The 15,116-nt window shown below is 43.9% G+C and overlaps 1 protein-coding gene across 1 annotated transcript; it reads left to right on the forward strand.

Moving 5' to 3' along the window:
* Positions 1–1,004: 1,004 nt before the first annotated feature.
* Positions 1,005–5,875, forward strand: LOC127606380 (zinc finger protein Gfi-1-like). Its single transcript, XM_052074685.1, has 5 exons — positions 1,005–1,317; positions 2,451–2,687; positions 2,844–3,202; positions 4,344–4,481; positions 5,395–5,875. The coding sequence occupies exons 1-5, from the start codon at positions 1,242–1,244 to the stop codon at positions 5,737–5,739; spliced, it is 1,155 nt and encodes a 384-aa protein (XP_051930645.1). The 5' UTR covers positions 1,005–1,241; the 3' UTR covers positions 5,740–5,875.
* Positions 5,876–15,116: the final 9,241 nt, after the last annotated feature.

Raw genomic sequence — 15,116 nt, forward strand, 5'->3', positions numbered from 1 at the left:
TGACTGTTTGTGCTCATTTTCTGTGCATTTACTTTGTAATATGCAATCGTTCATTATCCGTGTGCTCGTAGTGTGTTTATTTCCTGTGTATATTTGTCGTTAGCTCACTTACTGACCCCCTCCATACATATGATCAATGGCCCTACAGGCCCATTTGTTGATTTCGTGCCGGTTGCGCGACCTAACCCGCGCGCGCGCGCGCGTGCGTGTTGCCAATCACAAGTAGCAGAATCGCGACAGGATGTGAGCAGGGATACGTGCCCGAGCTCGATTAGACTTCCGCTCAGCGAGAAGCCCGCAGATAGGACGCCACGGAGGATAAAAACGTGCACGTGCTAACGAGCCAGCGTTTCCTGTCGGCGAGTGCGCGCGCACGCGCGAGTTAAATGAACACCTACGCAGACCGCTGAAGATAAACACGGACGCATTAAATTAGCACACACACACACACACAAACAAAACACACTTTTAGTCGTTTATTGAGCAATCCAAAAAGAAAAAGGGGGCATGGAGTGAGTACACGCTCGCGTTGAACAACCCACGTGACTGTAGCTCTGACGTCACTCGGGAGGCCGCGCAACCGAGCAGGCACACAAAATACACTTGATAAAATTTACATTTCTTCACAATCGTTTTTATCCTGTTTGTATTTTGCTTAAAAGACGAAGAAGCCGTTGAGCGTGAGACGCAGAAGGACAAAAAAAGGTAGAAAAATAATTCAGCGAAATTAAATAATCAAGCCAAAACGGATGATTTCGATGCAGTCCGTTTGATTTTGTTATAAGTGGGGTTTTACATGTGAGTTTCCCTTTTGAAAAATTGATTTCAATTCTACTGTGTTTGTAATATATCAACATTTCTGATCATTTCAACGCATCCCGATGATACAGTATTTTGTAAGTCGTGTCAATAACAATAACGATGACGACAACTGCTGTTAAACCCACAGGTGTCCGACGAGCCCCCCCCCCACCCAACCCCTCCTCCTCCCCCTTCTTTAAACTCACAACAAATAAATAAAGCTTCGATTGTGTGCGGGCCACTCACTCGGATAGTGAGAGCGCCTGGGGGCTCATCTTCCTCGTCGCCATCCTCCTCTTCCTCAGCGTCACCTGCGCGCCGAACACCTGGCGGGCGACTCGCGTCCTCGCGCATGCGCGTCGCGGCCTCAAGCTTGAAAGGGCAGCAAGCGAGCACAAGATCGACAAGAGGAGAACGAAGAGAAGAGCCCAGAGACGAGGATGCCTCGCTCCTTCCTGGTGAAGAGCAAGAGAGCTCACACGTATCACCAGCCAAGAGCACTGCACGACTGCACAGGTAAAAAAAATAGAAAAGAAAAAAAACGACATATTTGATATTTCATGATATTTTGAATCACATTTTCCCCGTGCGGGAAACCGGAATCCGATTATTAGGTACTAGATCCTATTTCGTCTAAAACTTTAAAATGTGAGCGGCTGTTCTTTTTTTTCCGTATCGTTTGATTGTTAAACATTTCAGTAATTAATGGGTTTCGCGTTTGTTTGCGCGCCCCTACGACGTTAAAATACGAAATTGTTCGCATTTTTCGCCTACTAAAAATAGTGGGGGGAAAAAAGTCAACTCTCATCCTGTATCAAATCAAATTTTAGTACTAATAAACGTGTAAGCTTACGTTCAAATATCACCAATTGATTTCGATTTGTCGTTGTGGTGAAAAAAAATGCGATCACCAAAAAGCAAAGCATCAATTTTGCCGTTAAAATAAAGATGTCATCAGTAAACATACCTGTTGGCGCATTCTTACAATGTTAATATGTGACAATTTGTTTCATATTATTTTGCTGTTATTATAGAAAATGAAAGTGCTGTTTAACACGTTTTGCTGTTAAAAATAACCACATTCTTAAATTAATATATGACAAATTGTCCATATTTGTTTGTGATGCTATTAAGATTTAGTGAAGAATAAAATTGCATTTTTTAAATCTCAATGATATGTTTTATTTTTAAAGTAAACACCATTAGGCAGAAAACAAACGTGTCGATGTGTACGTTTTCAACATATATTCACGTTTCTGTTCAAACTCAAACATATTAGCATTATGGATGTGCAGTTTTTAGCATCCGTTATTACACGCTCAAAAACACGACTCCATTCCGTTGGAAATGCGTGCATGTTTTTGTAGTGCAAAATATAGTTATTCTGTTTTAATAAACACATTTAGCAGTAAATAGATGTTCATGTACACAATGTCTTCAATCAAATCAAAACATTAGCAGCGTGAGTTGTCAGTATCCAAAACATGACCTTTTTGAGAGGAATCGCCGTGTTAGTCGTAGGTTTGAAATGATTTATTTTTCAATGTGTTTGAATATTATCGATTTGGAACTATACGGTAAGAAAAAAAATGTTGTCGAGTTTATGACTGCTATCTGGTAATGTTATTTTTTTTACGGTGGATGTGTAGGTCCTTGGAGTGATGGCGGTGAGTTTCCTCCTCCAGAACCGCCCGGTACCACGTGGAGCGTTCCCACGGAGGAGGCTGCGGTGACCGCGGACACGTCGCCCCTCTCCTTGGGCTGCCTCGTCCCGAAAGCGGCTGAATCTTCCCCCAAAACCCCGCTGAGCTGCGCGGGTAGCCCTTGCGCGCCCTCGCCGGATTATGAAGGCTTCTGGAGGCCCCCTTCCCCGTGTGCCTCACCGGGTAAGTACGCCCATGGTGTTAATTACGATTTATATTCATGATGCTGTTAAAAATATCACTTTAAATGTCTCTGGGAATGTGCTTCCCCAGACCTGCCGCCAAACTCCGTTAACATTTATTCTTCTTTAACGTTTGCTGCCTCTTTTCTTCCGGTAGATTCCCTCAAATCTTTCTCTCCTTTGGTGGACGACACGCCGGCTTTTTCTGTTCCCTTTCGGCCTTACGACTGGAGCGGATATCCTGCCTCCGCCGTTCACGGCCTCTATCCCGGCCCGGCTCCATCGGCGGTGCACGGCCTCTACGCGGAGCCCGGCGCGCGCGTGCTGCACCACTCGTCTGCCTACGCGCAGCAGGCGCTGCGGACGTACGGCCGCCACACTGCCGGCTCGCTTCTCTTCCACGACGGGGGGCCCCTACGCTCCCACCACCTCGAGGCCCACCGGGAGGGCCCGCCGGATGTTCTGTGCGCCAGTCTGGTGCTCAACGGCGCCTACAAGTGTGTCAAGTGCAGCAAGGTGAGACATCGGAGGAAGTGGTGATGCTGCAACACGTACAGACACGAGCACACATGTAGTTTCTAATTGGTTGGGAAACTAGCCCAATTTGCCCATTTTTAATCATCTAAGGGCACATATTTGGCATTAACAAATGAACATGTCAGAGTTGATATGAAAGTGAGTTATGGAGCTTCTGCCATCTAGTGGAGGATCATTTAATTGTGTCCGAATGTCATTATACGTCAGAGGCATCGATAGCCTATGAAGATAAACAAATAGAAAATTGGAAGACAAATGATTTGGAGCTTGTCCTAACGGGAAAACCACTGTATTCATGAGGTAATTTTGTGACATTGTATATAATTCAAAGAGTCTTGATTTTTCTTTAGTATTCTACTACATTTAAATACTAAATCGCTCCATGTACAGCACTTTGTATGCAGCGATGGCTGTTTGAAAGTGCTCTATAAATACTGTTGACTTGACTTGACTACATTTCAGAGCCTGTAATTTTTTTTTTACTGAGGTTTTACTTTAATCAGTATAGAGTTCAAATGCAAATTTCCATTTTTTGAGAGTTAACAATTGATTTTATGTGTGGTTCCAGGTTAAAGAATGTTTTGTCTAAAAGTTGATAGATTTTCTAAAAACAAGTCTCCTAATGGCTTCAATTCTAACTTTTATTTGAACTCCGTTGACTTGATTTTGAAACCAGGTGGAGGACTTTTTGTGTTAGCCTTGGTTGCTTTGAGTGGTGTTCCACAGGGTTCAATTTTAGGACCCCTGCTGGTTTTTTATTCTATTTGCTAAGGAAGTATGGCATTTACTTTTACTGCTCTGCAGATCTATGTACAGCAAAGCAAAAAGGACGCTTCCTCCTTAAGGCCACCTTTGTCGTGTCTGGAGGAAATCAAACCCTATTTAAAGCCAACAGTCTCAAAGTTGGGTTTTAAATTGTTCAGGGATATTATCAGCTTTCTGAAATGAAACCTTTATTTAGGTTTTTTGCTGGGTTCGGAAATGCAGTCAACTATTAGGCATGGCTCTTTTTTTTTTAAATCTAAATGATGCTTGAACATGTCAGTTATTTCTTTACAAAAGGATCACGACTGTAAGTACTTTTGCCCGCTGATGAAGTTTTATCGCATATTTTGGGCAGGTCTTCTCCACGCCGCACGGGCTGGAAGTGCACGTCCGCAGGTCCCACAGCGGCACCAGGCCCTTCGCGTGTCCCGTCTGCAGCAAAACCTTTGGTCACGCAGTCAGTCTGGAGCAGCACAAGGCCGTGCACTCGCAGGTCGGTGCACCAAAAACACTCATTCTTCACCTCATCTGTCATCTGAAGCTTAACAATGACCAGCCACGCACAAACGCATATATCACCAAATGGATTTTTGCCAGTTAGTGATAGGGACTGAGCCCGACTGCGAATAGCAAAATTTTGCAAACAATTGACGCTTGAAATAAAAAATCAGCGGAAAAAAAATGCACAAAATAATACATATACAGTGCCTTTTCTTTTGGGATGAGTGGTAACCATGTGAATTTTGCTGCTGCCAGCTTGTGGCGGAATGTCAGAAGCTCAGTCGGAAGACAAAATTCTGAATGAATAAATAACTAAATAAAGCAAGGGCGGCCCGGTAGTCCAGTGGTTAGCACGTGAGCTTCACAGTGCAGAGGCACCGGGTTCGATTCCAGCTCCGGCCTCCCTGTGTGGAGTTTGCATGTTCTCCCCGGGCCTGCGTGGGTTTTCTCCGGGTGCTCCGGTTTCCTCCCACATTCCAAAAATATGCATGGCAGGCTGATTGAACACTCTAAATTGTCCCTAGGTGTGAGTGTGAGTGCGAATGGTTGTTCGTCTCTGTGTGCCCTGCGATTGGCTGGCAACCGATTCAGGGTGTCCCCCGCCTACTGCCCGGAGACGGCTGGGATGGGCTCCAGCACCCCCCGCGACCCTAGTGAGGATCAAGCGGTTAGGAAGATGAATGAATGAATGAATAAATAAAGCAACCAAAAGGTATCTTACAACTTGACAAACTTGGAAAATGGGGCACTCTTAAGGAGGGCCTAGCCGAGATGGATTTCTGGAGGCCAATGCTGCTTCAGATATTTGTTTGACAGAGCAAAATTTCGATAACCGATGAATCGGACAATTAATTGGAAAAAAATGTACAATGAATGAAATATTTGCTTTTTTTGGTCCTTTACAGGAGAGAAGCTTTGACTGCAAGATCTGCGGCAAGAGCTTCAAGCGCTCGTCCACACTGTCCACGCACCTCCTGATCCACTCGGACACGCGTCCTTACGCCTGCCAGTACTGCGGCAAGCGCTTCCACCAGAAGTCGGACATGAAGAAGCACACTTTCATCCACACGGGGGAGAAGCCGCACAAGTGCCAAGTGTGCGGTAAAGCCTTCAGCCAGAGCTCCAACCTCATCACGCACAGCCGCAAACACAGCGGCTACAAACCCTTCGCCTGCCACCTGTGCAGCAAAGGATTCCAGAGGAAAGTCGACCTGCGCAGGCACAAGGACACGCAGCACGGGATCAAGTGACAGGGAAGTACTCACGGACGTTTTGCAACCTTCGCCTGTCTTCAGTCGTGGGACAAAATACGGCCATGTGGCGTATAGTTGTCTGTTACAGCAAATATCAATTTTGTGGCTATCCGAAGGACGACAACCCGGGAGAAGTGAGGCCGGTATCAAGAATGATATCGCAAAGTATCGAATGGGTGATACCTCAAATGTGTTACCAATACAAGTTAGCATCACTATTCATACAATGGATATTGATGCTTAAAAAAAAAACGATTTACAGACCTTCTAAAAGTACTGATATCAAATTGTATCATTCGGGTGATACCTTACAAGTACTTTTTCTGTTGGTATCACCAATACGGATGTTGGTATTGATGCTTCAGAAACATTTGGCATAAATTAAGAATACATTACAGTACAACCTCTGAAAAGGTCTGATACCGCAACAAATCATATGGGGACGATACCACAAATATTCTTATTGATGCATGTAAAATGTAGAACGGTATCATTGATGCGGAGAATGATATCCGAGCTTGAAAAAACACACTAAATGAAGTCAGATTAAAAAATGATATTTCAAAAGAACCAATGTCATAATGTATCATGTGGGCGTGGTTTGTCTGAACAGAAAATACGGGTTGGGATTTTCGATGCGTGTAATTAAATAATACATATATACAATGAAATCAATATTTCATGTATTTAGTTTCTTTTAGTGCGATATCAGACGACTGTAGCTGAATCACAGGTGCTTATTTTCCCATATATTGGCAAAAAATGTGGTCAGGATATCATTATGTGCCCATTAGGAGCTCCTCACATTCACTGTTTATTTTTATTTAGAAATGTTAAAAAAAAAAAGTGAGAGAGAGTGAAAGATTAGAATCTTTTTTTTTTGTTTGTTGTCATGCCTCATGTTGGCAAAACAGTCAGATTTGGGATTTTTTCTCCGCCCCTTTTCTCACCATTCAACGGTTTCCCTCTTCTGCTTTAATAATGGGATCGTTTTAAAAAAAATGTTCATGAGGAAAAATAATTGTCTAAAATTTTAGAATGAGTGAATCAAAATCAGAAATATACATTTTAAGAATACACTTTGTAGCTCAAATAAGGTTCATGTAGAGACACCGATTCTCAATACATAAGAAGTAGAGAATCTGTGAGAAACAATTGATTTACAAAAAGCCAGATTAAAGGAAATAGCATGAATATAGTTTATGATAATTCACGGTAATTCAAGTTAAATCGGGCGCCTCAAGAGTCACTTGATTTGTTTGAAACAAATACATTCAAAAATAGTCCAGTCCATTAACAAACAAAATTATCAAAAATATTTTTATTGCATTATTTTAGCTCTGCTAGAGAAAAAAAATGAAGACACCATAGCAAAGTGATCAATTTTGCAGTTTTTTGGGAGGGTGTGGTGGGGGGGTTCAGATTTCTTTATTTTTTCTCGAGCTCTACACTAAGTTGTTTTGCTGAGACCGACTTTGCGAGCATCTATATATATATTTTTTTGTTTCAAGTTGGTATTTGTGCTGTGATTGCGTGTGCTGCCGTCCGCATGTTTGTTTTGCCCACCCGCATCACGCGTTTGCACCGTCAACAACACGCTGATTTCTTTCTCTTTTTTTTTTAACCGTTGCCAACGTTTGTTGCGCCCAATAAGTTGACAAAGTCGACGAAGAACGTGTCCTGAGCTACAAAAAAAAAACACATTCTCAACAAGTCTGATATCAAAAAACGGATTAATAATAATCAAAAGAAGAGCGTTTTTTCTCCCCCACTGTGCGCTGCGTGATTGAAATCAGTGACTCACAAAGATTTTAGCGAGCTCACGCCTCATTTGGTCAGCATGCGCGAGGCCCGCGGAGGCGTTTTCAATATTTTAAAGGCCACAAAAAAAAAACAGCACGATGAAAAGGAGGATGAAGAGGAGGAGGAGGAGGAGGAGGGGATAGTGTGGAAAGAAAACACTGCGCACGTGTAAAATAAGGACGGTAATATCTTATATTTATTTTTTGATTAACATTTCATGTTCCCCGGAGAGGGGGAGAAAAAGTCAATCTCAGGATGGAAAAAAAAAGAGAGGAAAAAAAAGAAGCTTCCATTAAACGTAACCGCATTCCCATCATGCCTCGGGCCACGTGTATAAATCAATCACGGCTGGGCTAGGGCTGGACCACTACTTTTTAAAAATGATTTATTAATAAATCTTCCGTCTTTCTTGCGCCTTTTAAAACGCAATTCAAACAAAAAATGGATCTATCCTGCAGTCGCTGACATCGTCCCTAAAATGCAACGTGAGCTGTTCCTAAAGTAAGCTTGTGTTATTAATTATCATTTTATGTTTGAGCATCATATTATTGCATGTTAAGCATACCTAAAATTATATTATGTTGTTTAATAATTGCGTAGACATTTTTTTATGTAGATATGTTCTGATTGGATGTTAAAGTAAGAGAAGCAGGAAGTGATTTTAGTTACGGGGGTTGTGTTCTCGGACGTGCTGCGGTGCAGACGTTTTTATTTTCTTCCTCCTTTTATTAAACTGCCTTGAAGGATTCCATCTCTCCATCTGTCATTCGTAAAGAAAAGCCATCCACTGAAAAACAACGAATCCCTCAATTTACACTAATATTGTGACTCGCTTGTGTGTCGCTCATTCGGGTAAGGAGCTTTTTTTATTTTTTTTTATTTTTATACGTTCAACACGCACACGACATACATGACTTTTAAAATGGTGAGAAAGATGGAAAAGGTATGATATAATTTAATAAACGAGACGACAGTAAGCAGAATAACTCGTTCTACTTCACCCAAGTTGACACCTGAGCTCGATTCCACTCACGAGCCACTTCATTAGGTTCACCATCAAACGAGACTTTTCCGTTTAAAAATATGAATATTTATTGTAACGGTGGAAGACAATTAGTCAGGAGTGGTCTTGTGCCCATGGCATGCGGATTTTTTTTTTTTTTTGGGGGGGGTCCAACCTTTTGTGAAAATTCGGAATCCTTGCATTCCAAATACCGCCCCCGTGGTTTCCTCGTGGTACTGCAACTTCGGCTTCTCACAATTCAAATGTAAATTTGACAATACAAGTCTTTTTAAATTCCATTTTTTCTTTTTCTTTTCTGATAAAACAACACAGAATTACACATTCTAAAACGACTATTTAATTTAAAAATTCGGTTGCTTAATCAACACACAATTCCAAACACCATAGACGGTCTCATGTATAAGATCAGTGTCACAATGTTAAAATACTTGAACACAAATGGTGCAGAAAAACATATAGACAGACAACGGGACCAAACAAAAGCCCTTTATTCTCACATTATGGCTTTGTTCTCCAAACTTTTTTTTTTCCATGAGAAATGATACATTGTAAAACGTTGATGGTGTAGTTTATTTATTTTTTGTTTGACCTGAGAGCCACACAGTGACGGTGTGACGATTAATGTATTATTTTACATTTTCTTCTACGCAAAATCTAACGTAAAACTCCGACTTAATTCACAAATCTGCTTTTACTCTCACCATTACATTTTTTTTCTCCCTCCTCCCTGAAAAACATTGGTATTTTTGCTTTCTTAACTCCTTCAATTTGTAAAACACTTATTTTTCCTTACAACAGAATTACAGCCAATACTCGACTATCCTTTGATGACATCCAAGTGATTTTTCAAGTGTCAACACGACAACATCTGGGTCTTGTGTCCACGCGTTTATGTAAAACGGACAACAGAGCCGCTTGCTTGTTGAACTGTAAAGAGACAAGCTGCTGATGAGTAGAAAGCACAAAGAGTGTGACTGGGTTGACTGCCCTCAGGCGACACTGCTGCTCATTATACCTGTGTGTGTGTGTGTATGTGTGTGTGTGTGTGTTGTCATAATATTTGCCTTTGTTTTTGTGCGGGTCTGACGAGTTCCGGGCATCGAACCTGCGAGCTCGCAGCAGTGATTAACTCAACAGCGGATTCAGAGAGTTCAGCAAAGTTTGAGTTGTACATATGAACACCCCCCCCCCCCGCCCGCCCCGACCCCCTCCACCATCTTTCCTTCAACATGGAGTCTTATTCATTATTCACCTGATGTGACAAACAGTGCAATGCAGCTGTCAGTGGTGCAACAAGGCGCGCGCACAAATTATTCATGACGCCGCAGAAAGAAAAGAAGTCAGAGCATGAAAATAATAACAAGGAAAGACACAGAGACCCGCATATCGCCATTTAACACCGCTACTTTATACCTTTGGCACAGGCACACAGTCATGGGATGAGAGTTCATCCACAAAGTACTGACACCCTTCACTTTTGTGAGAATTTTATTACAAAATGTATTCTATTCCCCCCCGCACCGCCCACTCCATTATTGGAAACGTATCTAAAAGTGAAGCATAGCATTACTTGACCGATAATTAGCTTAGCGCACACAAAGATGTTGGTTTTTGAGCTAGTAGCAGCTAGTCGATGTAAGCTAGTAACAACGTAGCATTTTATTTTTATTTTTTTACATACAGTACACAGACATTGAAGTAGAAAACGATGTTCAAATGAATATGCGTACGTGTCCAACGACGCTGACCACCGTTTAGCTATCCCTCTGGCTCCGGCTATGTGTTTGGAGCTTTGTTAGCATTTTGTGCTAACATCAGCATAACCTTATTTAGATGGATCATACAAGGACATTTTTTAGACAAAACTGTTGAGTTTTTTGGGGGGGGGCGGGGGCAGTGGGGAGCATTCTTTGTTCAAATGACTATATGGATGGTCACATAGCTTTATCCAAGGTTGGGGTCCTTGTGCAGGTGGTGGACTGGGAAGCAATGTGTTGTCCTTTTTCGGTCCTTAGACTTGTTTATAATGGCAGGTCCCAAGGTGCTTGTGTGTATGTGAGTGATTCTAAATCCAAGACCCCCCCCACCCCCCTCACACACACACACATTAGAAATCGTCAGGGGCCAAATTAGGCCATCTTGAAAGCTTTCCATTAGTCGGGTCTGCGGCCTTGAACAGCGTGAGTCTGGTCGGGAGGGATGTGCGTGGATCTGCGTGTGTGTGTTTAGCCGCTTCATTTAGCATCACATGCATGTGAGCTGAGCACCCTTTTCCGGATAGTCACCAAACCCGTGTCATTCCAGTACGGGTAGACATTTTATGTCAATGAATTTAAAATTAAAATATAAAAAAAACATTCGGGCAATGAAGGCATGCAAAGCTCCGATCGCTAGGCTAACTCAGTCTTGAGCGCCCCCTAAAGTCGTTTTTTTCTCAATTCCCTCCCTCTTAATGACCAATTTATATCTAATATTATTCTCTGAAGTTGCGTCTCTCAACATACACAGAACCCCGTTAAAAAGGGGCTTGGTGTGATTAAGGTTTTCTTGTCTTCGGGGGAAATAAACACGAGTTTGAGCACAAGTGACAAGCCGGCACATTACGGCCTTTTAGCGCCATCGTGTTCTTGTTCTCCGCCAAAAGCCTTCACGTGTCTTTGTTTTTTTTTTTTTTTTTGGACCGCAATGGTGTTTTGAAGTGGGTTACAATCACAGATGAGACACTAAGCCACTTTTACACTGCTTTTGTAAGAATCAGGGGCGCAGCAGTGTATGTATAATCAAAATTGAACTTTATCCTAAAAAAAAAAATTCAAATTTTCTCCTGAAAAAAATAGACTACATTATCATACATGATCATTTTTTCTAAAATATGACTGAAGCTTTCCTGTGAATACATTTTTTATATTGTTTGACAAAATACAACTTTTCAGATTGCATTTTTTAAAATAAAAAACGGGCATACTCGTAAGATTAAAAAATTAAAAAATTAAAAAAAATGCCATACATATTTCAAAAATAAATGTTATTTTTAAAATTAAACATCAGCTTTTTGTCTTATAACATTACCACTTCCTAAAAAAAAGACTTTGTTCTCATCGGAATTACGATTGAAGGGTTTGAAATGAACGGTTTTGCATCGAAAGGGGGCAAGGGGAAAACGTGATCAAAAGTAAAATTGATCAAAACCAAATCAACAAAAACACAGATTATGACCATTTGTTAAAAACAACGACCGCTTTATTCAGTCAAAACGTTCGCGCACACACAAACAGTGTGTCATCCAGACATCGTGGTTTGCATTGATCGGTTACACTAAGCATGCCAGGCCAGTAGGTGGCAGCATCACCAATGACCGCGCTGTTTGTTACATTTATTTTGAAAGTCTTATTCCATTCTGAATTTGCTGTACGTCGCCCACGTGTCGTGCGAGTGTCATTTTCAAATGTTGCCGTTTTCAGGTGGGCATTCGCACTTCAAACCGTGTCCACCTACGCTCACGTGCGTGTACATTAGCATGCTCAAATAAATAACTCAAGCAGACGTATGTAAATGAGCACCGCCCCCGCTTTGAGAACCAGCCCGTTGATGTCGCCGATGAATCCTCGTGAAATATTCACGCCGCCCGTCACCGGCACGCCCGAAGCAGCCGGATCCATAAGAGCCTTCCCGCAGCCGCGGGAAGCAGTGCAAAAACGACTCAAGATTCATCCTCAGCCGCCATGAAATATTGATGGCGAGGCATTCAAGTAAAGTTACTTTTTGTGTTCTGATTTAATGAATGATTTGAGCGGCGGCGGTGAATGTCGAGTGTGCTGAAGCCTGCGCTAATGCCCATCCGGGGGTCTTGTGTGTGGTCATGTGTCACACTGCAGCAGGATCAAAGCCCGGCTGAGGGATCCCCGCCATTGGGTAAAAGTATTTCCACGGGGCCCGGAGGTCCGGACTAGCCAGGGAGGGGGCTCCTTTGGTATTCCGATGTTTTAGAGCTTGCATCCAAAGGGGACTTTTTAGCGGGAGCGAATCTGTTTTTCATCGTACACTCCTACATTTGAGATACTGCGATTGGGGGGGGGGGGGGGGTCGAGGCAAAGCAGCAGAAATGGATCGTGGCAGTGCAGCGGCTCTCCCATTCTCCCTCTGGCATCCTCTGAAAGATTGATAAGCCCAACCGGAATCTGATCCCGCCCTTCCAAGCTTTCATAATCATCACACCATGGGCCAGGACACTAATTTTGGTCAAAAATGTCACCCGGTAGCCCCCTTAAGTTAAATGTGGAATCCGTCAAACTGCTTTGCCCACAAGCAATGGCGAAAAGGCAGAATTTACAAATTTGGTAACCACACCACAACATTTTTCAAGGGATATGACCCCTAAGATGACGGTTCCAACCAAAATGGTTGACTTGTCGTGTTTTTTATAGATATGGCACGGTGAGACTTTTTTTTGTGGGTCTACTTATGATAGACATGCCAACCAAATTTCATGGTGTTAAGTTTTCGGGGGCGGCCCGGTAGTCCAGAGGTTAGCACGTGGGCTTCACAGTGCAGAGGTACCGGGTTCGATTCCAGCTCTGGCCTCCCTGTGTGGAGTTTGCATGTTCTCCCCGGGCCCGCGTGGGTTTTCTCCGGGTGCTCCGGTTTCCTCCCACATTCCAAAAACATGCGTGGCAGGCTGATTGAACACTCTAAATTGTCCCTAGGTGTGAATGTGAGCGTGGATGAAAACCCACGCAGGCCCGGGGAGAACATGCAAACTCCACACAGAGAGGCCGGAGCTGGAATCGAACCCGGTACCTCTGCACTGTGAAGCCGACGTGCTAACCACTGGACTACCGTGCGACCCTAGCTAGCAATATTGATACCTTAATACCTTTGGCCTTCATACGGCGCCGGATCCTGGCTAAGGTAAGTCATTTTAAATTAAAAAGAAAAACATTTGCTTTGAAGCGGCCATTTCAGAGTCATCTCGGTTATTTGCGTATTTCTTTCGAGGCAATTTGTCTTTTCAGATTGTGCGTAATTGCTCCCAAATTGGAATTTTGTGTACTCGACTGACGACAAAATTGCGACACGGCGGTGGTTTCGGCCATTGCTTGTGTGTGCAAAGTGAATATTTTGGTTTGAACTTTTGGTTAGTCCTTGAAAGGCTTTTATTGAAATCAGCCTGCGCCTTACGTGTTAAAAAAAAAATGGCGTCCGACGGAGGAAAAAGTCTCCAATTCAATTCAAAAGGGTTGCGAGCGGATGACCTGAAAAGGAAGGCTTGAGTAGCTACGAAGTGTCAGGAGACGCGTGTGGCAGGTGAAAACGGGAATCGTCGCACTCGAGTGAACACTTAAACGGATAAAGGCGGTTTGGGTGTTGTGGGGGGGTGGAGGGGGGGACTAAAAGCCTCCCATCACTTGCAACAAGACATCGGTACCCCAAACATGGTGTGTCAGCATCTTTAAACAGCAGCTGACGGAATCGTCTTGACAGCCAGTTCACATGTAACAATTTCGATCGGTCCCCCTCCGAGGGGTGGGGGGGTCAGGGGGAGGGGGGGGGGGGGATAGAGAGACGCCTGGGCCGTTTTAGCCGCGGCGACCGCGCCACAAATTTTCCAAGTGGAAATTTGTCCGTTTTGTGTCACGAGTCATGATTTTTAATCGCGTAAAATCCGATTTTTTTTGAAGGAGAAAAGAGAGTCGTCGTCATCGGATGAGATTCAAGTCACATTTTTTTTTAATTTGACAACAGAAACGTTCTCGTCTTATGAGTAAAAAAAAATGCCACGCCCCTCCCCCCCGCGCATTCACAAACGGTTGCGCAAAATGGCCAGCCGACAGTTTAGGGAGGGATTCCAAACGCAGCCATATTGATCGGCGCCCGTCAGGGGATCCCGCCGCCGCCGTCGCCGCCTTGTCGAGCCGAAGCGAGCGTCTGCGCGTATTGATCGGCGACAAGTTTAACAAGGAGAGTCGCGGCCGAGACGGCGAGAACTCACACCGGCGTGGCCCCTCGCTTAATGGCGGACAGATGCTGTCGCCGTCGCCCTGGGAGCTTTCGCCTCGCCGCCAACACGAGGCCGCGTGACGGACATGTTGAGAGATGAAGATTCTTCCGGAACGTCTACACGCGGCCCGGCCCCTCCTTCCTTGCGATTGTTTGCTGTGGGGGTAAAGCTTTTTACAAAAAGGGGGCGTAGGTCAGTCGTATCCCTGGTGAGACCACCAACTCCATTAGCTCTCTGGGCCACTGGGGGCGGGGGGTCCTTGCCCCCCCCTCCCTCACTCCCCCGCTTACGAAGATATTCCGGCATCAAAAGTCCGATGTCAAATCATCTCCGTTACACTCGACTGGCCCCCATTTTGTCACACTTTGTGACAACAAACAAACAGCGGAGGCTAGCGCGCTAAACGCAAGAAAGTGACGCGAAGAATCGACGTAAGTTGAGAACGAGACGTCCGCGCCGTGTATAAAGCTCCACTTCCGACGTGATTCCGTCGTGACCGGCTCCAAATTTGCCGCGGTCGGTCGAATCGCAAAGCGATACCGTTCACTC

The sequence above is a fragment of the Hippocampus zosterae genome, chromosome 8 (assembly GCF_025434085.1).
Source record: "Hippocampus zosterae strain Florida chromosome 8, ASM2543408v3, whole genome shotgun sequence".
In the NCBI taxonomy this organism is placed as follows: Eukaryota; Metazoa; Chordata; class Actinopteri; order Syngnathiformes; family Syngnathidae; genus Hippocampus; species Hippocampus zosterae.